The 27,173-nt window shown below is 28.3% G+C and overlaps 1 protein-coding gene across 1 annotated transcript in view; it reads right to left on the minus strand.

The window, feature by feature from the left end:
* LOC101895209 (metabotropic glutamate receptor 2) overlaps nucleotides 1-27,173 on the minus strand; it is a 96,036-nt gene that overhangs the window by 9,572 nt on the left and 59,291 nt on the right. The window contains exons 5-11 of the mRNA XM_020037518.2: nucleotides 23,201-23,343; nucleotides 17,563-17,671; nucleotides 15,206-15,377; nucleotides 14,790-14,896; nucleotides 12,982-13,131; nucleotides 9,271-9,404; nucleotides 6,631-6,821 (exon numbers count right to left, since the gene is read on the minus strand). Coding sequence (XP_019893077.2) covers nucleotides 6,631-6,821; nucleotides 9,271-9,404; nucleotides 12,982-13,131; nucleotides 14,790-14,896; nucleotides 15,206-15,377; nucleotides 17,563-17,671; nucleotides 23,201-23,343 — 1,006 coding nt within the window. The remainder of the gene's footprint in view (nucleotides 1-6,630; nucleotides 6,822-9,270; nucleotides 9,405-12,981; nucleotides 13,132-14,789; nucleotides 14,897-15,205; nucleotides 15,378-17,562; nucleotides 17,672-23,200; nucleotides 23,344-27,173) is intronic.

A 27,173-nucleotide genomic window follows, 5' to 3' on the forward strand; every position in this document is an offset into this window, starting at 1 on the left:
AGAGAAAGGAAGAGAGAGAGACATAGTTAGAGAGGCAAATATCATTAGAGGTGCTAATGAAATTTTAATATCCTTTTAATAGCCATGATTTTCTATAAAAATTTGCCAATAATGTGAAAATCGTGGGATTGTTTGTTGGCGGAAGGAAAAAAATGGAATCACACACACACACACATATATTTATACAAAGCTATTCATACAAATGTATGTATCGAGGGACTTAAAACGAATGTAATTAGTACCAATGAGGTTAGGAAGAGGAAGTTTTAATGGTTTAATAATATTTTAAATGGTTTTTTCCTGTTTTTTTTTTTATTTTAAAATACCCATTCTTGAAAAAATTCTAAAAAAATTAAAAAATATTTTTTTTATAATCAACGTTTTTTGGAAAAAAAATTGTTTAAAAAAATTAATGTTCCTTGGAAAAATATTTTTTTTTATAATCAACGTTTTTTGGAAAAAAAATTGTTTAAAAAAATCAATGTTCCTTGGAAAAATATTTTTTAAAAAATTCACGTTTCTTGGAGAAATATTTTAAAAAAATTCACGTTTGTTGGAGAAATATTTTTTAAATAATCCACGTTTCTTGAAGAAATATTTTTTTTTAAATCCAAGTTTCTTGGAGAAATATTTAAAAAAATCCACTTAGAAAATATATTTTTTTATAAAATCAACGTTTCTTAAAATTTTTTTTTTCAAAAAACCCACGTTTCTTAAAAAATATTTTTTTCAAAAAACCCACGTTTCTTAAAAAATATTTTTTCAAAAAACCAACGTTTTTGGAAAAACATTGTTTTAAAAAAATCCATGTTTCTTGGAGAAATAATTAAAAAGAATCCACGTTTCTTGGAGAAATAATTAAAAAGAATCCACGTTTCTTGGAGAAATAATTAAAAAGAATCCACGTTTCTTGGAGAAATAAAAATAAAAAAATCCACGTTTGTTGAAACATTAAAAAATATATTTTTTGGAATCCAAATTTATTTTTTCTTTGAAAATCTGTGTTTATTTATTCTTTTTTTTGAATATTTTTTTCTTGAAAAAATATTTTTTAAAAAATCCAAATTTATTTTTTGTTTGAAAAATCATTTTTTAACATTGAAAATATATTTCCAAAAAAACTAAATTTGTTGAAGCATTGAAAATATACTTCTATAAAAACTAAAATTGTTGAAACATTGAAAAAATATTTTTTTAAAAAATGCACATTTGTTGAAACATTGAAAAAATATTTTTTAAAAAATCCACGTTTATTTGTACTTTGAAAAAATCTTTTTTAAAAAAATCCACGTTTGTTGGTACCTTTCAAAAAATTATTTTTTAAAAAATCCACGTTTGTTGGTACTTTGAAAAATATTTTTTAAAAAAAATCCACGTTTGTTGGTACCTTTGAAAAAATATTTTTTAATAAAATCCACGTTTGTTGGTACTTTGAAAAAATATTTTTTTAAAAAATCCACGTTGTTGGTACTTTGAAAAAATATTTTTTTAAAAATCCACGTATGTGGTTATTTTGAAAAAAATATTTTTTACAAAATCCCCGTTTGTTGGTTCTTTGAAAAAATATTTTTTATAAAATCCACGTTTGTTGGTACTTTGAAAAAATATTTTTTTAAAAAATCCACGTTGTTGGTACTTTGAAAAAATATTTTTTTAAAAAATCCACGATTGTTGGTTACTTTGAAAAAATATTTTTTTAAAAATCCACGTATGTGGTTATTTTGAAAAAAAATATTTTTTACAAAATCCCCGTTTGTTGGTTCTTTGAAAAAATATTTTTTGAAAAAATCCTAGGTTCTTGGTTTCTTAAATGTTTTTTTTTTTTAACAAATTTTGTTAATTGAAATCAGTATCCGTATAAGGTCGACAGATATGTCAAGCTTAACGGATAATATTATCCATGTTATCCAGATACGAAGAAATTTATCCGAGAAAAAGATCCATGTTATCCGGATGCAAAAAAAAATGTCGAAATGAAAGAAAAAGTATTATCCGGCTTGGAAAAAATTATCCAGGATGGAAAAGAATATTATCCATATTATCCGAATGATACAAAAAGTTATCCGCATTATCCGCATGTAAAACATTATCCACGTTATCCGGCAAATTTTCGGAATGTGAGAAAATATGTAATCCTTATTGGAAAAATTATGCAGGATGGAAAAAATATTATCCGAATGATAAAAAAAGTTATCCACTTTATCCGGATGCAAGAAATTATCCAGACGAAAAAAAATTCTCCACATTTATTCAGTTGTGAACAAATTATCCACATTATCCGGATAAGAAAATATTATCTTCATTATCCAGTTGCCAAAAATTATTTATCCATATTATTCGTATACTTTATCCACGTTATCCGGAATAAAATAACTTTGTTATCTAGGTGAGAAAAAAATTATCCACTTTATCCGGATGGAAAAAATGTCCATGTTATCCGAATGGAAAAAATTATCCATGTTATCCGGAGGGGAAAAATGAACATAAATTTGTTATCCTCGTTATTATTACGATATAAAGAAGTTATCCACATTATCCGTTTGACATTAAAATGTTATCGACCTTATCCGGATAACAAATAATTGTTATCTACGTTATTCGGATAACAAATAATTGCTATCTACGTTATTCGGATGACAGAAATTTGTTATCCACATTATCCGAGGAACTTAAATATATTATTTACGTTGTCCGTATGACATAAATATGTTATCCGAATTATCCGGATAGTATAAAAATGCTATCCACGTTACTCGAATAACATAAAAATTTTATCCACGTTATCCGGATAACAAATTAATGTTATCCACGTTATCCGGATGACAGAAATGTGTTATCCAAGTTATCCGAATCATATGAATTTGTTATCCACGTTATCCGGATAGCATAAAAATTTTATCGACCTTATCCGAGTAATGCTAAAATGTTATCCACGTTATCCGAACGACATACATATGTTATCCAAGTTATCCGGATAACCAAAAATGTTATTCGCGTTATCCGAATAACTTAAAGATGTTGTCTACTTTATCTGAATAACATAAATATTTTATCCACGTTATCCGTTTGGCATAAAAATATTATCCACATTATCCGGATAACATAAATATTGTATCCTTATTATCCAGATAACATGAATATGTTATCCACCTTATCCGAGTAATACAAAAATGTTATCCATGTTATCTGAATGATATACATATTTTATCCAAGTTATCCGGATAACCTAAAAATGTTATTCTCGTTATTCGAATAACTTAAAAATGTTATCCACGTTACGGAATAACATAAATATTTTATCCACGTTATCCGTTTGACATAAAAATGATATCAACGTTATCCGGATAACAAAAATTTGTTATCCGAATTATCCGGATTGTATAAAAATGCTATACACGTTACTCGAATAATATAAATATTTTATCCACATTATCCGTTTACCATAAAAAATTTATCCACGTTATCCGGATAGCAGAAAAATGTTATTTACGTTTTCCGGATAACATAAAAATTGTATTCTTATTATCCAGGTACAAAAATGTTATCCACGTTATCCGAATGACATACATATGTTAAAGAAATTATCCGGATAACCTAAAAATGTTATTCTCGTTATCCGAATAACTTAAAAATGTTATCCACGTTATCCGAATAACATAACTATTTTATCCACGTTATCCGTTTAACATAAAAATGTTATCCATGATATCCGGATAACATAAATTTATTATCCACGTCATACGGATAACGTAAACATATATTATCCACTTTATCCAAATAACGTAAAAATTTTATCCACGATATCCGGATAAGATTTAGATGTTATCCTCGTTATCCATATCTCATATGAGTCAGCCGGATTACGTAAATATGTTATCCATATTATCCGTATAACTCAAATTAATTCGTATAACGTAAAAAATTTTATCCACATATCCGAATATAATATAATTATGTTAATCCAAGTTATCCGAATGACATACATGTGATAACCACATTATGCGTATAACATTAAAATGTTATCCACTTTATTCGTACACTTTAAAATGTTACCGTTTGATTTACAAATGTTATCCATTTTATCCTAAAAATGTTTTTTTACACTATTCGGATAAAATAAAAAATTCCGTCATTCCGTTATTAAAAATATTATAATGTAAATTACCCGGATAACAAAAAACAAATCTTCCTCGCCCTCTCCTCTTTATATATGGTGACCTTTTGTCCTTTTTTTCCCATTGACAACAGGATATTGTTCTCTTTAATTGTTATGGCTTCTAAAATGTTTTTGGAAATTCCATTGAAAATTCAGTTTTTTTTGCTTTGCTTATTTTCCCAAAACACACACAAGCATACAAGGCTGAAGAACATTATTGCAATAAGGAAATGTTGCTGATATTCGGTGGTGGTGGTAGAAAAAAGGATATAACTGTGTGTGCAGGACTTTTGTTATATGTTGTAGTTGGCCATGTAAAACGAAAATTACAAAAAAAAAAATATGCAAAAAATAATATCAAATTTGAAAATTTTACATTCGAAATAATCAAGGATTTTTTTGGTTTTCAAAAAGGATTATTGTTTGGCCCGGTATTGTTATGTTTGAGGTTAGATGTTGGTGTAACTGGCTCGAGGCCAAGATTTTTTTTTTTTGATTTTTTTTGTTACAATTTTAAAAACATATGTGTGGCTTGGAATGCAATAAATGTTGTAAGGTTAGAATATTTAGAGTATCCTTTTGAGAAAATTCCAATATTGTGTGTGTTTCGTGTTTGGCCCTGAGCCCAAGGATTTTTGAGAGACTTTTATTATTGATTTGGTTTTAATTAAAAGATCCGCATTTGGAATATGTTCTCCTAAGAGAAACACCATAAAATCTAAGATTTTTTTTCATTGGAAAAATGTCCTTTGAATCCTAAAAGGACTTAAATCAATATTTTTTTTGTTCGAAAAAAAATATATTTTCCTTCAACGGAATAAAAAGCTACTTGGTGTAAAAAATATTGAGCATTTTCAGACCTTCAAAAAAAAATTGTCAAAAAAGGACCTTCCTTCAATTCCAAAAGGACATAAAGTGGTTTGAAAAATTCTAAAAATATGTTCTCGTAAAAAATATGTTCTCCTTAGAGGAAGACCATAAAATCTGCAGATATTTTTTTTCATTGGAAAAATGTCCTGTGAATCCCAAATGGACTTAAATCAATATTTTTTTGCTGAAAAAAAGTTTTTTTTACTTTCAAAGGTAAATTTTTCAAACTTTTAGAGGCCATTTTTTAAAGAATTGTTAGAGGCCACCTACAGACCAGAAAACGTGGATTTTTTAAACAATTTTTAGAGGCCACCTAAAAACCAGAAAACGTGGATTTTTTAAAGAATTTGAAGATTTTTCATTGGAAAAATGTCCTTTGAATCCCAAAAGGACTTAAATCAATAGATTTTTTTTTTGGCTGGAAAAAAGTTTTTTTTTACCTTCAAAGGTAAATTTTTCAAACTTTCAAATTTTTTTTTTTTGCAAAAAAAGGACCTTTTCCTCCAAAAGGACATAAAGAGGTTTGAAAAATTCTCTTTGTTATTTTTTCGATTTAAGGCCAAGAGGCCAAGCATTTTTTTGTTACGATTTCAGAAAAATCTGTGTTTCTTGGAATGCAATAAATGTTGTAAGGTTAGGATATTTAGAGTATCCTTTTGAGGAAATTCCAATATTGTGTGAGTTGCATGTTTGGCCCTGGGCTCAAGGATTTTTTTAGAGACTTTTATTATTGGTTTTGTTTTAATTAAAAGATCCGCATTTCGAATATGTTCTCTTAAGAGAAACACCATAAAATCTAAGAATTGGAAAAAGGTCCTTTTGATCCAAAAAGGACTTAAATATTTTTTTTTTTTGTCTAAAAAAAGTATTTTTGCCTTCAAAGGAGTACAAAGCTACTTGGAGAAAGACCATAAAATCATAAAAAAATTTTGTTCATTGAAAAAAGGTCCTTTTGATCCAAAAAGGACTTAAATATTTTTTTTTGTCTAAAAAAAGTATTTTTGCCTTCAAAGGAATACAAAGTTAATTGGGAAAAAATATTGAGCCTTTTCTAACCTTCAAAAAAAATTTTTTTTTTCCCAAAAAAGGACCTTCAGATCCAAAAGGACATGAAGAGGTTTGAAAAATTCCCAATGTTAATTTTTCGTTTCGTATTTCACATTTGCTTTTTCCTCAAAAATTTTCAACTAAAATCCTCCAATTCGAAAGTGACAACCATGGAGCTGATATCTCAACTCCTTGATATCCTTGTCCAAATTATCCAACAATGGAATCCCCACAATGAAGTCGGGTCAAGTGCTTCGCCATAATGTGTGCAGTGGCATCAATGTCATGCTGGACATTATTGTCCAACTACTGCTGAGTGGCGGCGATGCAATGTTGCGGACATTTGTTATTTACCCAGCAGTTGGTTGGCCATAACGAAAGGACATATTCCCAGATGGCCAATGGCTGAACAAATAGCGAAGTTGGCAAAAGAATGTCACTTCAAAAAAAATGTTGAAAATGAAAAATGAGAAAATTTCGTTAAACTAAAATAAGTAATGTAATGCACTTCCACTCTCTTTTCTTGGGTGAGCGGAGAGAGAGGGAGAGTAACTTACCTCACAAACACACCCACAACAAAGAGCGTCACCAATATGCCCGTTGCACTAAATGCCATGGCACCAATGGCCCAGGCCGATTCGGGTCGTAAATACACTTCTGGTATGGTTTGGCAAAATTGTTTCGTGGCATCCGGCAGGGTGCCCAGCTGGCAGGTCAGACACTGGGTTTCATCGGTGGGATGGCGGATCTAGAAGCAAAAAAAAAAAAAAAAATCCAAAAGACAAACAAAATTAATGAGAAAATGTTAGCACAAAAAAATAAAACTTGAAGTTATTAAAAATAAATTTCCAACTCTAATCACTTTTTCCCGGAAAACCATGTCCACAACCTCTCAGAAAATTATTTTCTCTCACTTCCACTCTCCCTAAGCCATCTGAAAGTTTTCAAATAAATCATGTTTCATTCACACAGACACAACCATTACCCCATGGTAAGCCAAGTAGTCGCAAACAGCCAAAGGAACTGGACGAAGGAGACGAGATATGACAACAACAACAGCAATAACAACAATATCAACTAAAGTTAATGGTATAAATATACTGTCAGCTCTCATACATTGAGTAATAACATGTGGTGTTTGTACACGTTTCCGGTATTGTATTACCACAATCATGTCAGGTTAACAAGGCAGCTCATGTTCGAGGAAAATTGAGAAAAGGATACAGAAGGGGAAAATAAATAAAAAAAAAATTGAAAAATTGTTTTCCAGGGACTTGTCACGATGTAATATAAAATCACAAGAAATAAATGAGAATTATTTAAAGAATTTTCCAGTGGATTTTTTCGAAGAATTTTTAGAGGCCACCTAAAGACCAGAAAACGTGGATTTTTTAACGAATTTTTAGAGGCCACCTAAAGACCAGAAAACGTGGATTTTTATAAATTTTTTAGAGGCCACGTAAAGACCAGAAAACGTGGATTTTTAACGAATTTTTAGAGGTCACTTTAGGCCCAGAAAATGTGGATTTTTTAAATAATTTTTAAAGGCCACCTAACGACCAGAAAACGTGGATTTTTAAAAGAATTTTTAGAGGCCATCTAAAGACCAGAAAACGTGGATTTTTAAAAGAATTTTTAGAGGCCATCTAAAGACCAGAAAACGTGGATTTTTTCGAAGAATTTTTAGAGGCCACCTAAAGACCAGAAAACGTGGATTTTTAAAGAATTTTTAGAGGCCATCTAAAGACCAGAAAACGTGGATTTTTTAAAGAATTTTTAGAGGCCATCTAAAGACCAGAAAACGTGGATTTTTTAAAGAATTTTTAGAGGCCATCTAAAGACCAGAAAACGTGGAGTTTTTAAAGAATTTTTAGAGGCCATCTAAAGACCAGAAAACGTGGATTTTTTAAAGAATTTTTAGAGGCCATCTAAAGACCAGAAAACGTGGATTTTTTAAATAATTTTTAGAGGTCATCTAAAGACCAGAAAACGTGTATTTGTTTAAGAATTTTTAGAGGCCACCTAAAGACCAAAAACTTGGATTTTTTAAAGAATTTTTAGAGGACACGTAAAGACCAGGAAACATGGATTTTTTAAAAAAATTTTTAGAGGACACCTAAAGACCAGAAAACGTGGATTTTTTAAAGAATTTTTAGAGGTCACCTAAAGACCAGAAAACGTGGATTTTTTAAAGAATTTTTAGAGGTCAACTAAAGACCAGAAAACGATGATTTTTTAAAGAATTTTTAGAGGCCAACAAACGTGGATTTTTTAAAGAATTTTTAGAGGCCAACAAACGTGGATTTTTTAAAGAATTTTTAGAGGCCAACAAACGTGGATTTTTTAAAGAATTTTTAGAGGCCAACAAACGTGGATTTTTTTAAAGAATTTTTAGAGGCCAACAAACGTGGATTTTTTTAAAGAATTTTTAGAGGCCAACAAACGTGGATTTTTTAAAGAATTTTTAGAGGCCAACAAACGTGGATTTTTTAAAGAATTTTTAGAGGCCAACAAACGTGGATTTTTTAAAGAATTTTTAGAGGCCAACAAACGTGGATTTTTTAAAGAATTTTTAGAGGCCAACAAACGTGGATTTTTTAAAGAATTTTTAGAGGCCAACAAACGTGGATTTTTTTAAAGAATTTTTAGAGGCCAACAAACGTGGATTTTTTAAAGAATTTTTAGAGGCCAACAAACGTGGATTTTTTAAAGAATTTTTAGGGGCCAACAAACGTGGATTTTTTAAAGAATTTTTAGAGGCCAACAAACGTGGATTTTTTAAAGAATTTTTAGAGGCCAACAAACGTGGATTTTTTAAAGAATTTTTAGAGGCCAACAAACGTGGATTTTTTAAAGAATTTTTAGAGGCCAACAAACGTGGATTTTTTTAAAGAATTTTTAGAGGCCAACAAACGTGGATTTTTTTAAAGAATTTTTAGAGGCCAACAAACGTGGATTTTTTTAAAGAATTTTTAGAGGCCAACAAACGTGGATTTTTTAAAAAAAGGCCAAAGAACCTGGATTTTTTAAGGGATTTTTAATGCCTTCAAACGCAGATTTTTGGGTCATATTTGACTTTGACTCAAATTCTCTCAAAGCTGATTTTTTTAAGGCTCCCCTTAGGCTTTTCAATGTAGATTTTTTTAGGAAATTCCTAAGGTATGCTAAATGTTCTTTTTGTAGAAATTTATACTTACTTGATAGGTTGAGCAATTGAAGCAGTGCCAGCAGCAGCTTTCACCCTCAACATATTTCTTGGCCTGACCTCTTTCGCATTCCAAACTGCAAACGGATTCTGGGGGTTTGGGTTGTAGCATTTTGAACTGGACCTCTGCAATAAAGAATATAAACAAAATTTTGAGTAACTTATTTAGAAATATTTCGATAATATTTATTTGAAGAATATTGGATTTTTTAAAGGTTTTTTTTTTTAAATATTTTGTCAAGGACCAATGAAGGCGTGGAGGTTTTAAAGAATATTTCTTCAAGGACCAAGAGTGGATTTTTCAAGAAATATTTTTGCAAAGACGGTTTTCAAAAAATATTTTGCTAAGGAACAGAGGCGTGGTTTTTTCAAAAAATATTTTTCCATGGACCATCATAGGCGTGGATTTTTCAAAAAATATTTTTCCAAGGACCAACAGAGGCGTGGATTTTTAAAAAAATATTTTTTCCATGGACCAACAGAGGGGTGGTTTTTTCAAAAAATATTTTTCCAGGGACCAACAGAGGCGTGGATTTTTTAAAGAATATTTTTTCCATGGACCATCAGAGGCGTGGATTTTTCAAAAAATATTTTTTCAACAACCAACAGAGGCGTGGATTTTTTAAAGAATAATTTTTCCATGGACCATCAGGGTCGTGGATTTTTTAGAGAATATTTTTTCCAAGGACCATCAGAGGCGTGGATTTTTTAAAGAATATTTTTTCCTTCGACCGTCAGAGTCGTGGATTTTTTAAAGAATAGTTTTTCCTTCGACCATCAGAGGCGTGGATTTCTTAAAAAATATTTTTTCCATGGACCATCAGAGGCGTGGATTTTTTAAAGAATATTTTATCCAAGGACCATCAGAGGCGTGGATTTTTTAAAGAATATTTTTTTCCAAGGACCATCAGAGGGGTGGATTTTTTAAAGTATATTTTTTCCAAGGACCATCAGAGGCTTGGATTTTTTAAAGAATATTTTTTCCAAGGACCATCAGAGGGGTGGATTTTTTAATCTATATATTTTCTAAGGACCATCAGAGGCGTGGATTTTTTAAAAAATATTTTTTCCATGGACCATCAGAGGCGTGGATTTTTTAAAAAATATTTTTTCCATGGACCATCAGAGGCGTGGATTTTTTAAAAAATATTTTTTCCATGGACCATCAGAGGCGTGGATTTTTTAAAAAATATTTTTTCCATGGACCATCAGAGGCGTGGATTTTTTAAAAAATATTTTTTCCATGGACCATCAGAGGCGTGGATTTTTTAAAAAATATTTTTTCCATGGACCATCAGAGGCGTGGATTTTTAAAAAATATTTTTTCCATGGACCATCAGAGGCGTGGATTTTTTAAAAAATATTTTTTCCATGGACCATCAGAGGCGTGGATTTTTTAAAAAATATTTTTTCCATGGACCATCAGAGGCGTGGATTTTTTAAAAAATATTTTTTCCATGGACCATCAGAGGCGTGGATTTTTTAAAAAATATTTTTTCCATGGACCATCAGAGGCGTGGATTTTTTAAAAAATATTTTTTCCATGGACCATCAGAGGCGTGGATTTTTTAAAAAATATTTTTTCCATGGACCATCAGAGGCGTGGATTTTTTAAAAAATATTTTTTCCATGGACCATCAGAGGCGTGGATTTTTTAAAAAATATTTTTTCCATGGACCATCAGAGGCGTGGATTTTTTAAAAAATATTTTTTCCATGGACCATCAGAGGCGTGGATTTTTTAAAAAATATTTTTTCCATGGACCATCAGAGGCGTGGATTTTTTAAAAAATATTTTTTCCATGGACCATCAGAGGCGTGGATTTTTTAAAAAATATTTTTTCCATGGACCATCAGAGGCGTGGATTTTTTAAAAAATATTTTTTCCATGGACCATCAGAGGCGTGGATTTTTTAAAAAATATTTTTTCCATGGACCATCAGAGGCGTGGATTTTTTAAAAAAATATTTTTTCCATGGACCATCAGAGGCGTGGATTTTTTAAAAAAATATTTTTTCCATGGACCATCAGAGGCGTGGATTTTTTAAAAAATATTTTTTCCATGGACCATCAGAGGCGTGGATTTTTTAAAAAATATTTTTTCCATGGACCATCAGAGGCGTGGATTTTTTAAAAAATATTTTTTCCATGGACCATCAGAGGCGTGGATTTTTTAAAAAATATTTTTTCCATGGACCATCAGAGGCGTGGATTTTTAAAAAATATTTTTTCCATGGACCATCAGAGGCGTGGATTTTTTAAAAAATATTTTTTCCATGGACCATCAGAGGCGTGGATTTTTTAAAAAATATTTTTTCCATGGACCATCAGAGGCGTGGATTTTTTAAAAAATATTTTTTCCATGGACCATCAGAGGCGTGGATTTTTTAAAAAATATTTTTTCCATGGACCATCAGAGGCGTGGATTTTTAAAGAATATTTTTCAAGGACCCCAGGGGCTTTGACCTTTTAAAAAAATATTTTTTAAGGACCCCAAGGGCTTTGACTTTTTAAAAAAATATTTCTCAAGGACCCCAAGGGCTTTGACTTTTTAAAAAAAAATTTTCAAGGACACCAAGGGCTTTGACTTTTTAAAAAAATATTTTTTCATCGGCCAAGATTTTTTCAATCGGCGAGATTTTTTAAAAAAATATTTTTTAAAGACCCCAAGGGCTTTCACTTTTTTAAAAAAATATTTTTTCAGCGATCAACAGGGGTATGCAATTTTCAAAGAATATTTTTTCATCGGTGTGGATTTTTGAATAAATATTGTTTTAAGAAACAACAGGGGCGTGGATTGTTTAAAAAATATTTTTTTCGACGACTAATAGAGGCGTGGCCTTTGAATAAATATTTTTTCAAGAAAAAACAGGGGCGGGAATTTTTTTAAAATATTTTTTAACGGCCAACAGAGGCGGGAATTTTTTAAAAAATATTTTTTCAAGATCCTCAAATTTAAGGATATTTTTTCCAGGAACAATGCACCAATATTCCAGATTTTTTTGAAGAATATTTTCCCTCTCTTGAAAATAACGATCTACTCCACTGCCTCAAATCTGTTTCCATTTAAAACACATATCTCTAAATAAAGTCATTATAACCAAGTGTTTCTGCAAAATTTCACCACAAATTTCCAAGGTGTCAATTGATTCAAAACTGCCCAGAAAACTAAACCAAAATTTCTAATTAAAAACCAGTTTTTTTCATCCTGGCCATTTTTCTGGTCCAATAATTGAATGTGGTTTACCAAATGTAAGTACATAAATAGTTTATAACAACTCTTTGTGACTGCAGTTGACAGTAGGATTTTCCTGGTAAAACACAAATACACACACACACACAACAAACACACAGAACATCGTTACGAAGGCAAAAACTAGATAATCTCTTGTGTGTTGTCCAAAACAGAGGGCTGGCTGTTGAAGCAAAGTGAATTTCTTTCTCAGTAGATCTTTAATTTTCTTTGATGTGAAAAAGAAGAAATTCTTGAAGGAAGAATATTTTTAAAGACAAAAAAAGGGAATTTTTAGCTAGATTCAAAAAATTGTGGATTTTTTAAAAAAAATATTTTTTTCAAGGACCAAAAAAGTTGAGGGTTTATAAAAAAATCTTTTTCCAATAATAGCCCCAAAATGTGGATTTTTAAGGCTATACTAGCTAGGATTATCAACACATTGGATAATATCGTTCTCACTCGCACTCACCTGACATGTTCAGACGCAGCTCTCCCTCATAGTACTCTCCCACCTTGACCCAGTTGTATTGGCCCTCCTTGATTTGCTTGAAGTGAATAATATTGTAACGAGCTGGCCCATCGCCATTGTTGTCGAAACGGAAATGATCACCACTGAGGCCTGAAATGGTAAAGAAAAAAATAGTTAAAAAAAAATATAAAGAATATTTTATTTTTAAAAAAAATATAAAATTTTTATTTTTGAAAAATATATATTTTTTTATTTCTGAAAAAAAAAAAAAATAAAAAAATATTTTTGGAAAAAGATATTCAATTTTTTTGCAAAAATTCAATATTTTTTGAAAAAAACTAAAAAAAAATTAATTGATAAAACAAAAAAAAAATATTTTTTTTGAAAAAATAAAAAAAGAATTATTTTATTTTAAAAAAAATAATATAAAAAAAATAAAAAATTCTTTTTAATTGAAAAAAACAAATAAAAAATATTTTATTTTTAAAAAAAATATAGAATTATCTATTTTTGGAAAAAAATTAATAATTTTTTATAAAAAAACAATTGTTTTTTGAGAATTGTTTATTTTTGGAAAAAATATAGATTTTATGTTTATTTTTGGAAAAAATAAAAAAAATATTTTTGGAAAAATTCTTCAATTATTTTTTTTTTGAAAAAATTAAAATTTATTTGAAAAAAAATTAAAAAATTATTTTTAATTGAAAAAACAAATAAAACAATATTTTTTTTTGAAAAATATAAAGAAACAACTATTTTATTTAAAAAAATTAAATTCTTTTTAATTGAAAAAAAAAAAAATAAAAAAAATTTGAAAAATATAAAAAAAACAATTATTTTATTTTAAAAAAATTATATTTTTTAAATAAAAAATTCTTTTTAATTGAAAAACAAATATTTTATTTTTGAAAAATATAGAATTTTCTATTTTTGGAAAAAATGCAAAATACTTTTTTTATGAAAAATGCATTTTTTTATGAGAATTGTTTATTTTTGGAAAAATATAGATTATATATTTTTGGAAAAAATCTTCTTTGTTTTTTGAAAATTTTCAATTTTTTTTTGAAAAAAATCAAATTTTTTTGAAAAAAAAAAATAAAAAATTATTTTTAATTGTAAAAACAAATAAAAAAATATTTTTTTTTTTGAAAAAATATAAAAAAAAACAACTTTTTATTTAAAAAAAATATTGTTTTTGAAAAAAATAAAAAATTCTTTTTCAATTGAAGAAAACAAATAAAAAAAATCATTTTTGAAAAATATAGAATTTCCTATTTTTGGAAAAAATGCAATAGTTTTTTTATGAAAAATGCATTTTTTTATGAGAATTGTTTATTTTTGGAAAAATATTTTTGGAAGAAATCTTCAATTATTTTTTTTTGAAAAAATTTAATTTTTTTGAAAAAAATTCAATTTTTTTGAAAAAATTCAAATTTTTTTGAAAAAAGATTTGAAAATCCTTTTTAATTGAAAAAACAAATAAAAAAATATTTTTTTTTTTTGAAAAAAATATAAAAAAACAATTACTTTATTTAAAAAAAATAAATTATTTTTAATTGAAAAAAAAAAAAAAAAAAACAAATAAAAATATATATTTTTTTTTAAATATAGAATTTTCTATTTTTGGAAAAAATTCAATATTTTTTTTATGAAAATGCATTTTTTTATGAGAAAAAGCAATTATTTTTTATGAAAAAAATTCACATATTTTTTTATGAAAAAATAAAAATTCTTTTTAGAAAAAATTTTAATTTTTTTCTTAAAAATGTTTAATGCCAATATTTGACTCCTTTGAATTCGCTACTCACCCTCAAATTCCACCTTCCTCAAGAATCTCAGCAAATCTGCTCCTTTCGTTGGTTTCATTGCCTCGCACAACGATGGCTTACCGCCACACAATTCTCGATGCATATCTCTGTTGAGGGGGGTTAGGAGTAGGGAAGAGAATATGAAATGACATGAGACACAAGCTAATTATTAATGCGACAGAGAGAGATGTTTAGCAATGATAAGCTTGTTGTGGAGGCGAAATGTCCTTGAACTTGAGGGCAAAGGATTAAACCTTCACACACGCAAACTAGCAAGTAATTATAATTTCATTTGCATAGATTTGGAAATTACTATTCGAGGAGATATGGCAAGGGAAGGCAGGATATAAAATACTCATAAGTACTATTTTTTCTTTCCCCCTCTCTCCACAATATTTAATAAAATTCTGTTTTACCTCAAAGCATAGGCAAATGCCATAACAGCATCACTGACAAACTGCAGCTGATCCTCAAAATCAGTATCCTCTCGAGTCAAACGTTCGGTTTTCGAACATGTCCGGTTGTAGTTGTTGTATGGTGTACTGGAACTGCCGGGATAACGGCACTGGAAATGATCTTCCCAGAACTCTGAAAAACGAAATTTGAAAAATGTACATATTTTGTTAGGTGGGTGAGTCTCCAAGAAGGCACTGGTGATCAGGTCCAATGAAATAGTCCGATATAAATCTTGAAATCATTGCAAGACACTCAAAGGAGAATCATGAGTATTTCCCATGAAAAAATTAAAAATAAATTAAATTGAAAGAACTATTAAAATAAAATAACAATAAAATCGATATTAAATTAAAATAAAAAATAATATAAAATATATATAAAAATCAAATTTAAATAAACAAAAATAAAAAAAAAACAAAAAGAAAAAGAAATGAATTATTAATATACAAAATTATAATAACATAAATGAAAATAAAATAAAAAAAATCTTAATAAAATATAATAAACAAAAAAAAAATAATAACAAATTAAAAATAAAAAAAAAAAACTAAAAACATAAAATAAAAATAAAAAAAGATAAAATGAAAGTGGATAAAAATTAATTTAAAATTATAATAAAATAAATGGAATAATAATAAAATAAAATATTAAAATTAAAAAAAAATAAAATACAACAATTTAAAGATAAAATAAACAAAATTAAATAGGAAAATAATATAAAAAATAAATAACTCAATTAATAATGATAATAATGATATAACACATTAAAAATAAAAAAAAAACAGAATAAAAAATAGATAAAAGGAAATTAGAATAAAAATTAAATTCAAATTATAATAACATAAATGAAATAAAAATAAAATAAAATATTAAAAAATTATAACAAATTAAAAATAAAAAACTAAAAAAATAAAAAAAAAAATAAAAAGACAAATTGTAAGTGAATAAAAATTAATTAAAATTATAATATATAAATGGAATAAAAATAAAATAAAATGTTAATGAAATATTAAAAGTAAAAAAAAAAAAAAACTAAAATATAACAATTTAATAATAAAATAAACAAAGTTAAATAGGAAAATAATATAAACAAGAAATAAATCACTTAATAACAATAATAATAATAATATAATAATAATAATAATAATAATAATAATAATAATAATAATAATATAATAATAATAATAATAATAATAATAATAATAATAATAATAATAATAATAATAATAATAATAATAATAATATAATAATAATAATAATAATAATAATAATAATAATAATAATAATAATAATAATAATAATAATAATAATAATAATAATATAATAATAATAATAATAATAATAATAATAATAATACTAATAATAATAATAATAATAATAATAATAATAATAATAATAATAATAATAATAATAATAATAATAATAATAATAATAATAATAATAATAATATAATAATAATAATAATAATAATAATAATAATAATAATAATAATAATAATAATAATAATAATAATAATAATAATAATAATAATAATAATAATAATAATAATAATAATAATAATAATAATAATTAAAAGAAATTGAAAAAATATGGATGCAACAAAATAAAAATGAATAGACATGGAGTAAAATAAAAATAAATCAAAATAAATTAAAAACTAAAACATAACAAAATAAAAAGGAAATGAAATCGAAAAAAAAAATAAAATACAATATACAAAAATAAAGAAATTATAACAAATTAAAAATAAAAATAAAATAAAAATAAAATAAAAATAAAATAAAATATAATTATAAATTATAATAAAATTAAAGGAATAAAATAAAATGTTAATAAAATATTAAAAGTAAAAAAATAAAACTAAAATATAACAGTTTATAAAAAAAATTAAACAAAATTAAATAGAAAAATAATATAAACAAGAAATAAATCAATTATTTATAATAATAATTAAATAAAAAAATATGGATACAACAAAAATAAAAATAAAATAGTCCATGTCTAAAATAAATAAAATAAAAATAAATTGAAAAAAAAAAATAAATAAATAATAAATTAAAATATAATAAAAAATGAAATGAAATCGAAAAAAAAAATAAAATAGAAACTAGATAAATAAAAGCAAATTAAAAATAGAATAAAAATAAAATCAGATCAAAATAAAAAAATTAAAAAACTTATTCTCAACAATTTTGCTTAAAAAATAAATTGAAAAGAAAAAAGGAAATTAAAATAAAATCGAAGCCTTTGCTCTTCTTTTAGTCTCGTTGAGCTTGACCTGAGTTTGAGTTTTGAATTTTATTTCCTCGAAACTTACCCACAAACCATGGATTCCGCAAATTGTTCTCCACCGTTAAGTTGAGAAAATATTCTTCAAATCCTTTGACGGGATTTGCCTGGGGCTGGACCGAGAGAGTGCCTTCAACCTGTAAAGGAATAAAAAGATTTTTGTAAATTAAATTATTTTTTTTACAACTGAGGATTTTTAACAATTCATTATTAAAATATTTTCATAAGCCCAAACCTAAAGAAATATTTTTGAAAATCCACAAAAGTCTATATGTTTAAATTAAAAAAAAAAAAAAAAATAAATAAATTTAAATTTAAATATATATACTAAGTATCTCGAAAAATATTTTATAAATTCCACAAAAGTCCTTCAAAAATATTTTTAAAAATCCACAGAAGTCCCTGGGAAAAACTACGATTGTTATCCAGAAAGTCTCTAAAAAATATTTTTTGGACTGCAGGAATTTTTTTCAGGGGAATAAAAACTGTCTCAAAAAATTTAAAAAATCCTCGAAATTCACTCAAAACTTTTTAAAATTCACGATTGTAGCACCGAATTTTATTTAAAATTTTTCTACTATTACCCTGAAAATTCCAAAAAAAAAAAAAACGATAATCAGCAATTACACTCAAAGCTTTAAAAAAAATTCTCTGAAAATTTCTCTTTATTTTTAACATTTTTTTAAGTTATAGCCATAGCCACGATTTTTATGCGAAAATTACTTTAAAAATATTTTTGAAAATCCTGGACAGTTCTCCAGAAATATTGCACGATTAGGTCCTTTAAATGTTTTTTTTTTTACTTTTTACGATTAAAGACTTCAGGAAATTAATAAATAATCTTAAATATTAAGAAAATTCCTCATAAATATTTCTTAAAATCCCCTAAAAAATGATTACAAAATTTTCGCTTAGATCCATTTAAAAACAGTTTTTTTTTCTACAAAAACCCTCCAAAAGATATTTTTAAATAGTTACCTAAAAATAGTTTTAAACATCCATAATAAAAATGTTAAAAATATTCATAAAAAGCCCATAAAATATTTTCTTAAAAATTCTTAAAAAAATTCTAAGTTTCCCAAAAATATTCCTAAAAATCGTTGTATACCTCCAATAAAAATATTTTTTAAAAATCATTCAAAAATAGTTCTAGAATCCTTCAGAAAAAATTCAAAATAAAAATCCCTCAAAACATAGTTTTAAAGTTTCACAACTAAGTCCACTAAAAATATTATTAAAAGTCACCTGAATATATTCTTAAAATCATTTAAAAATATGCTTAAAAATATTACAAATATCGCTCAAAAATATTCCTGAAAATCCATTCTTAGGTCCATTAAAAATATTGTTAAAACATCCCTCAAAAATAGTTTTAAAAATCGCTCCAAAAAAGAAAAAATTAAATATTTTTCAAAAATCGCCAAAGAAAAATTCGGAAAAATCGCTCAAAAACCATAGAAAAATATTCTACAAAATACATTCCCATGAACTCAGCTTTCAAAATTTCCAGGTTTCCTTGAAAATTTTCCCTAAATATTTCGCGAATATATTTCCAAGATCCTTGAAAAATTGTCCTCACATACTTTTTTTAAATACAATACTGAAATTTCAAAAATATAAAAATTGAAATTCCAACTATTAAAGAATGCCAGCCGTGACCGTGTGGGCCGCTAGCTACAATTGTAGTGATTGCCATTGAAATAGCTGGGCATTTTTTTTTGCTCTGCAGGATTTCCTACACATTCCAGGAATGTTTTACATTTACCGTTAATAGATTTTAACCAGGCAACAAATAACAATGTACACCCTTCCCAAAGGAAAAAGGTGAAAGCTGCTGCCGTTGACTCTTTAGATATGGAATGTCACAAATTCCTACACACACACACACACACTCACAAGGGGGTTGTAGACCAGGACAATAACGTTGCCAGGGATTTTCGCCGCCCACATTGCTCGTGAATTTGTTGATATGAAACAATTTTTATTTCAATGGAAACCTATTCGGTAATGCCAGGGCTAAAGCCTTGCCTGCTGGCCATAGCCCCCTATCCACTATTCAGTGTTCCCATTAAAGGTAAACCTTAAAGACCATCTACTGCCAGAGGGCAGCTCTGTTGAAGCAAAAACAAAACAAGAAAAATTCAATAACATTTTTCTCGTTAGAATACCAGACAGATGCGAGTGTGTGTCAGTGTGTGTGTGTGTCTGTATTGGCCATTAGGTATCATTTGGAAATTATCAAAATTCAACACAATTTAGGCTGGAGTTGCCACAGAGAGGGAGAGAGAGAAGGAGAACGAGAGCTTATCATTTTTGACCACTACAAATGAAAATAGAGAGTGGTTGTTTACAGTTGTCTCTCTTTGAAATAATTGGAATGTGTTTTGCAACGTAAGAATGAAATGTAATTTTGTTGTGCTATCCCCATCTCCCCTCTCCCCATTTCCGACACACCATTCTCTGGCCGTGGACACCAACACAATTGTTAGCATAACATTCTACTATCATTAATCTGTTATGCCCTTGGGGTATTTAATCTTTAAAATAGGAAATTCCTAGATTTTATAGATGGTAGCTTAAAGAGGCTGAGATTTTCCAATTGGGGGAAAAGGGATTTATAACAATTTTGGAAATGGAAATTTTGAAAATTTCAAGGATTAATAAAAGTGGTTATTGAAGAGAACATATTTTCCAATGACCAGAACAATCGAGAATTTTTAAAGGTCATTATTTTTCAAAATTTGGATTTTTATAAAAAATATTTTTCAACTACACTGTGCAACACAAAAAATAATTACGGGAATAATTCTAGAATATTATAAAAGTAGAGTTAAGAAAATGAAGGCACGTGAATCGGCGTTTTAAAAATTTACATGGAAAAGTAACCAAAAATTACTTCAAACCTTTCATAAATTGGATTTTTTATAAATATTTTCTAACTACACTGTGCGACAAAAAAAAAAAAAAACAAGTAAAACAACTGTAAATTCGGCAGAACCGCACTTTGAATAACCTCCAACATTAGGAAGAAATTTGGCGATTTAAAAAAATAATAAAATCCGTTAATTTTTTTTTAATCTTAAAGATACCGAATATAGCCGTTATATTGGGGACTATACGAAGATGTGGACCTGCACAAACAGTTTTCTGTCATAGGCTGTAGTTCCCACTACGAACTTCAAATACCAAATATGAAACAATTCCGGTTAATAATGTCTCTAAAATCATCGAAATACCGAATATCGGGAGGTACCATTATGTGGGGGCTATACGAAGACGTGGACCTACATGGCTCATTTTTGTATTAGGTTGTAGTATTCATTACGAACTTCGAATACCAAATTTGAAACAATTCAGGTCAATAATGTCGCTAAAATCATCAAAATACCGAATATCGGGAGGTAGCGTTATATGAGGGCTATATGAAGACCTGGACTTTCATAGGCAATTTTCCGTTACAGACTTTAGCTCCCATTACGAACTTCAAATACCAATTTTGTAGCAATTCCGGTGAATAATGTCGCTAAAATCACCAAAATACCGAGTATCGGAAGGTACCATTATATGGGTGGCTATACGAAGACGTGGACCTACATGGTCCATTTTTTGTTTTAGGATGAAGTATCCATTACGAACTTTAAATACAAAATTTAAAACAATTCCGGTGAATAATGTAGCTAGAATCATCAAAATATCGAATATCGGAAGGTACTATTATAGGGGTGCTATACGAAGACCTGGACCTGCACAGACAATTTTTGATCTTAGGCTGTAGTATCTATTTCAAACTTCAAATACCAAATTTGAAAGGATTCCGGTGAATAGTCACGCTAAAATCATCAAAATATCGAATATCGGGAGGTACTATAATATAGGGGCTATACGAAGACCTGGACCTGCACATACAATTTTCTGTCATAAGCTATAGCATTCATTACGAACTTCAAATACCAAATTTGATATAATTCCGATGAATATTGTCGCTAAAATCATCAAGGTACTGAATATCGGGAGGTACCCTTATATGGGGGCTTTACGAAGACGTGAACCTGCACAGACAATTTTCTGGCATAGACTTTAGTATCCATTACGAACTTCAAATACTAAATTTTAAATAGTTCCGGTAGGTAATGCCGATAAAATCATCAAAATACCGAATATCGGGAGGTACCGTTATATGGGGGATATATGAAGACGTGGACCTGCATAGGCAAATTTCTGTCATAGAATGTAGTATCCATTATAAACTTCGAATACCAAATTTGAAACAATTCCGGTAAATAATGTCGGTAAAATCATCAAAATACCGAATATCGGGAGGTACTATTATATGGGGGCTTTACGAAGACGTGGACCTGCACAGACAATTTTCTGGCATAGGCTTTAGCATCCATTACGAACTTTAAATACCAAATTTGAAAAAATTCCGGTGAGTAATGTCGCTAAAATCATAGAAATGCCGAATATCGGAAGGTACCATTATATAGGGGCTATACCAAAACGTGGACCTACATCACCCATTTTCAATGCCAAAAGTCCTGCAGACTTAATACACATTTGAGTAAAATTTTATCAACCTACTTCATTTCGTTCGGAAGCTAGAGTGATTTCCACCGATGGACGGACGGATAGACGGACAGACGGACATTGATAAATCGACATAAAATTTTATGCTAATCAAGAATATATATACTTTGTGGGGTCTAAAATGAATATTTCGAGGTGTTACAAACGGAATAACAAACTTAATATACCCTCCATACTATGGTGGAGGGTATAAAAATGAATGGAGCTCGAGTTAAAGCCATTGAAATTCCAAAAAGTGCGATTGGGCAAAAGTTGTGAACTGCCGAATTTGGTTTTATCTCAACCTATATACCTAAAATGCAAGGATTTCAAGGAATCTTAATCGGAGAATTTTCAAGGATGAGTTCAGAAACTTTCCACCTCTGCTGGATATTCCCCGTAATTATTGAAAAAATTGATTTTTTCCCCAGTGTTTTTAGCTAACCAGGATTTAAAAAAAAAATATTTTTTTTCATTTACCAATAAACCTAGATTTTAAAAAAAATATTTTCAAAAACACAGGATATGGATATTAAAAAAAAATATTTACTTTCCAAGGATCATTAAATTTGAGAATTTTTTATTATTTTTATTTAAAAGAACTAATCCTTATTGTGGCGTTAATCCTCAATCATGAATATTGCTTCCATTTCCAATAATTTCTAAAAATAAATAAATCTCTTGTCATTGAAACCTCCGCTAACTACTTAACACCTCAACAGTGGAAAATAATTGTTTGACTGACATTCATTTAATTTAGAGACGGTATTGCAGTCATATATAACACCGCCGCTCCGAATCCCCTCAGCAAGCCAAGGCATTCCATGGCTTTGTTTAAGGAAATATATATCTATAATGCCATACAAACACCACCTTCAAATACCTCTCCCCACCTCACCATTAAGAGTAATTTGGCATTTCCTGAAATCATAACTTTAACATTTTGCCCCCCTCCGCCGCAGGCTTTACCAACCAACCATCAACAATGCCCTCTCTCTCAGACATTAAGAACAAAAAGGTATATTGCTGTATATTTTGTTTCCCCCCGTTATTGCCATGATTATTTTCCATTATTTGTTTCAGGACAAACTCTCACTTACCTCAGGCTCATTGCCATCCGATACCAAATTACGGGCACTCCAGCCATCCGAACCAATCCACGAAAACGCCCCAGTGGCATTGTTGCGACGCACAGCTCGCATAACTTCACGTACTTCCTGATCGGATCCAAATATTATGGCACCTGTTTAACAGAAAGAGTTGGGAGAAAGAGAGGGAGAAAAGAGAGAGAGAGAGAGAAGGTGGTTAGAGAACAATGTTTAAATACTACACAATACCAAAAAGAAAGGGGTTTGAGTTTAAATCAAACATTGAAACTTAATGAGTGAGCACAGCACAAAAGGTGTTCGACCAAATCAAATTTATGGCGGCTAAGAGGTGTGGGGTTGGGTGCTCTGATGTGTGGGGTGCGTGTTGAGAGCTGTTGTGTCCCGCTAAAAGTTATAGCCATTATAATAATGAATAAAACGGAAATAAAGTATTTTGGTGTTAAACATTTTTCACAAAGAAAACAATGGATGGACAGTGATTAAGTTTTGATGGTGCTGGAGAATTGAGGTATTGAGGGTCATTTGAAAACATATTTTTTCAAGGACCAAAAAAAACCAAGAAACATGAATTTTTTAAAGAATAATTTGTAAAGGACATCAAGACCAAAAAATGTGGATTTTTTAAAGAATATTTTACCAAGGATCTTAAGGCCAATAAACGTGGATTTTTTAGAGAATGCTTTTTTGGGAAGGATCTCAAGGCCAACAAATGTGAAATATTTTTTCAAGGATCAAAGGAGCAATAAACGAGGATTTTTTTAAGAATATTTTTTTCGTGGACCAGAGGACCCAGAAATGTGGATTTTTTAAAGAATATTATTTTAAGGACCAAAAAACTTTGATTTTTTAAATAATATTTTTTTCCAAGGACCAATAAACGTAGATTTTTTAAAGAATATTTTTTTAAAGGACCAAGAAACGTGGATTTTTTAAAGAAGACTTTTTTCAAGGACCAAATGACCAAGAAACGTTTATTTTTTAAAGAATATTTTTCAAGGACCAAAGGACCCAGAAACGTGGATTTTTTAAAGAATATTTTTTCAAGGAGCAAAGAACCAAGAAACTTGGTTTTTTTAAATAATATTTTTTCAGGGATCTCAAGATCAATAAACGTTGATTTATTTCAAAGGTCTCAAGTCTAATAAAAGTAGATTTTTTAAAGATTATTTTTTAAGGAATATTTTCTCAACGATCTCAAGGCCAATAAACCTGGATTTATTTCAAAGGTCTCAAGTGTATTAAACGTGGATCTTTTAAAGATTAGTTTTTAAGAGTATTTATTAAAGGATCTAAACGTGGATTTTTTCACAGAATATTTTTTTAAGGACATCAAGACCAACAAACATGAATTTCTCACAGAATATTTTTTCAAGGACTTCAGACCAACAAACGTGGATTTTTCACAGAATATTTTGTCATGGATTAAAAAAAAAAAGAATAAATTACTTAGATACAAACAAACGTGGATTATTTACAGAATATTTTTAAGGTCCTCATGACCAACAAACGTGAATTTTTTATAGAATATTTTTTCATGGACTTTAAAAAAAAATCAAGGATGTAGAGATCACCAAAAGTAGATTTTTAAAAGAATATGTTTAAGGTTCTCAGGACCAACGAACGAGGATTTTTACAGAATTTTTTTTCATGGATTTTAAAATAATTTTGTTCAAGGACCTCAAGAACAACAAACATGGATTTTTAACAGATTATTTTATCAAGGATTTTTAAATAATTTTTGTCAAGGACTCTCAAGACGTTAATTTTTATTATCTTTTTAAAGGATTTTCCAATAATTTTTTCAAGGACGTCAAGACCAAAAAATGTGGATTTTTTACAGAATATTTTATCAAAGATTTGTAAATAATTTTTTTCAAGGACAAGGACGTTAATTTTTTAATAATTTTTTCAAAGATTTTTTAATATTTATTAAGGATCTGCTAAGGCATGGTTCTTATTTTTTTTCAAGGACCTATTCTGTGGCGTGGATTTTAAATGATTTTTTTTTCAAGGACTTCTGAGGCGTGGATTTTTAAAATATTTTATTTGAAGGACTTCTGAGGCATGGATTTTTTAAATATTTTATTTGAAGGACTTCTGAGGCATGGATTTTTTAAATATTTTTTTTCAAGTACCTTCTAAGGCGTGGTTTTTTTAAATAATTTTTTTAATGACTTCCGAGGCGTGGATTTTTTTAAGGACTTCTGAGGCGTGTATTGCTTAATTTTTTGTTCTGTGGCGCGAAGATCTGAATATTTTTTTTTTTTTTCAAGAACTTCTGAGGCTTGGATTTTTCAAATAGTTTTTTCAAAGACCATCTAAGGCGTGGTTTTAAAAGAATCTAAAGTGGATTTTTTAAATAATTTTTTAAAGGACCTCTGAGGCGTAGATTGTTTCAATATTTTTTTAAAGGACCTCTGAGGCGTGGATTGTTTAAATAACTTCTTTCATGGACCCAACTTCTTTCAAGGACCTCCTTTTCCAAGGACCACCTTAGGCGTGGATTTTTTAAAAAATATTTTCCAAAGACCACCTTAGGCGTGGATTTTTTAAAAAATATTTTCCAAGGACTACCTTAGTCGTGGATTTTTTAAAAAATATTTTCCAAGGACCACCTTAGGCGTGGATTTTTTAAAAAATATTTTCCAAGGAACACCTCACGCGTGAACTTTTTAAATAAAATTTTTTCAAGGATCACCTCAGGCGTGGATTTTTTAAATAAAATTTTTTCAAGGACCACCTCTGGCGTGGATTTTTTAAAAAATATTTTCCAAGGACAATCTCAGGCGTGGATTTTTAAAAAAAAATTTTCAAGGACCACATCAGGCGTGGATTTTTTAAAAAAAATTTTTCAAGGACCACATCAGGCGTGGATTTTTTAAAAAAATATTTTACAAGGACAATCTCAGTCGTGGATTTTTTTAAAAAATATTTTCCAAGGACAATCTCAGGCGTGGATTTTTTAAAAAAAAATTTTTCAAGGACCACCTCAGGCATGGATTTTTTAAAAAATATTTTCCAAGGACAATTTCAGTCGTGGATTTTTTAAAAAAATATTTTCCAAGGACCACTTTTGGCTTTGATTTTGTAAAGAATATTTTTTCAAGGACTTCTTAGGTGAGGATTTTTAAATACTTTTTTTCAAGGACTGTGGAGTTTTTAATTTTTTTTAAAGACCATTTAAGGCTTGGAGTTTTTAATTTTTTTTAAAGACCATTTAAGGCTTGGAATTTTTAAATATTTTTTTTAAGAACTTCTAAGGCGTGGATTTTTTAAATATTTTTTTAAGGACCTTCTAAGGCGTGGATTTTTTAAATATTTTTTAAGGACCTTCTAAGGCGTGGATTTTTTAAATATTTTTTTAAGGACCTTCTAAGGCATGGATTTTTTTAAATATTTTTTTAAGGACCTTCTAAGGCGTGGATTTTTTAAATTAATTTATTCAAAGACTTCTGAGGCTTGGGTTTTTTTTTTTAATTTTCATTTCAAGGGCTTCGGAGGCGTGGATTTTCAAAACATATTTTTTTCAAGGACTTCTGAAAGTGGATTTTCAAAAAATATTTTTTTCAAGGACTTCTGATGCGTGGATTTTTTAAATATTTTTTTCAAGGTCTTCCGAGGCGTGGATTTTTTAAATAATTTTTTTCAAGGTCTTCCGAGGCGTGGATTTTTTAAATAGTTTTTTCAAAGACTTCTGAGGCTTGAATTTGTTTTAAATAATTTTTTCAAAGACTTCTGAGGCGTGGATTTTCAAATAATATTTTTTTCAAGGACTTCTGAGGCCTGGATTTTTTTAAATTAATTGTTTTCAAAGACTTCTGAGGCGTGGGTTTTTTTTTTACCAATTTTTTCAAAGACTTCTGAGGCGTGGGTTTTTTAACTAATTTTCTTTCTTAGGACTTCGGAGGCGTGGATTTTGAAATAATATTTTTTCAAGGACCTGTTAAGGCATGTATATTTTAAA

Source organism: Musca domestica, unplaced genomic scaffold (assembly GCF_030504385.1).
Source record: "Musca domestica strain aabys unplaced genomic scaffold, Musca_domestica.polishedcontigs.V.1.1 25, whole genome shotgun sequence".
Classification (NCBI taxonomy): domain Eukaryota; kingdom Metazoa; phylum Arthropoda; class Insecta; order Diptera; family Muscidae; genus Musca; species Musca domestica.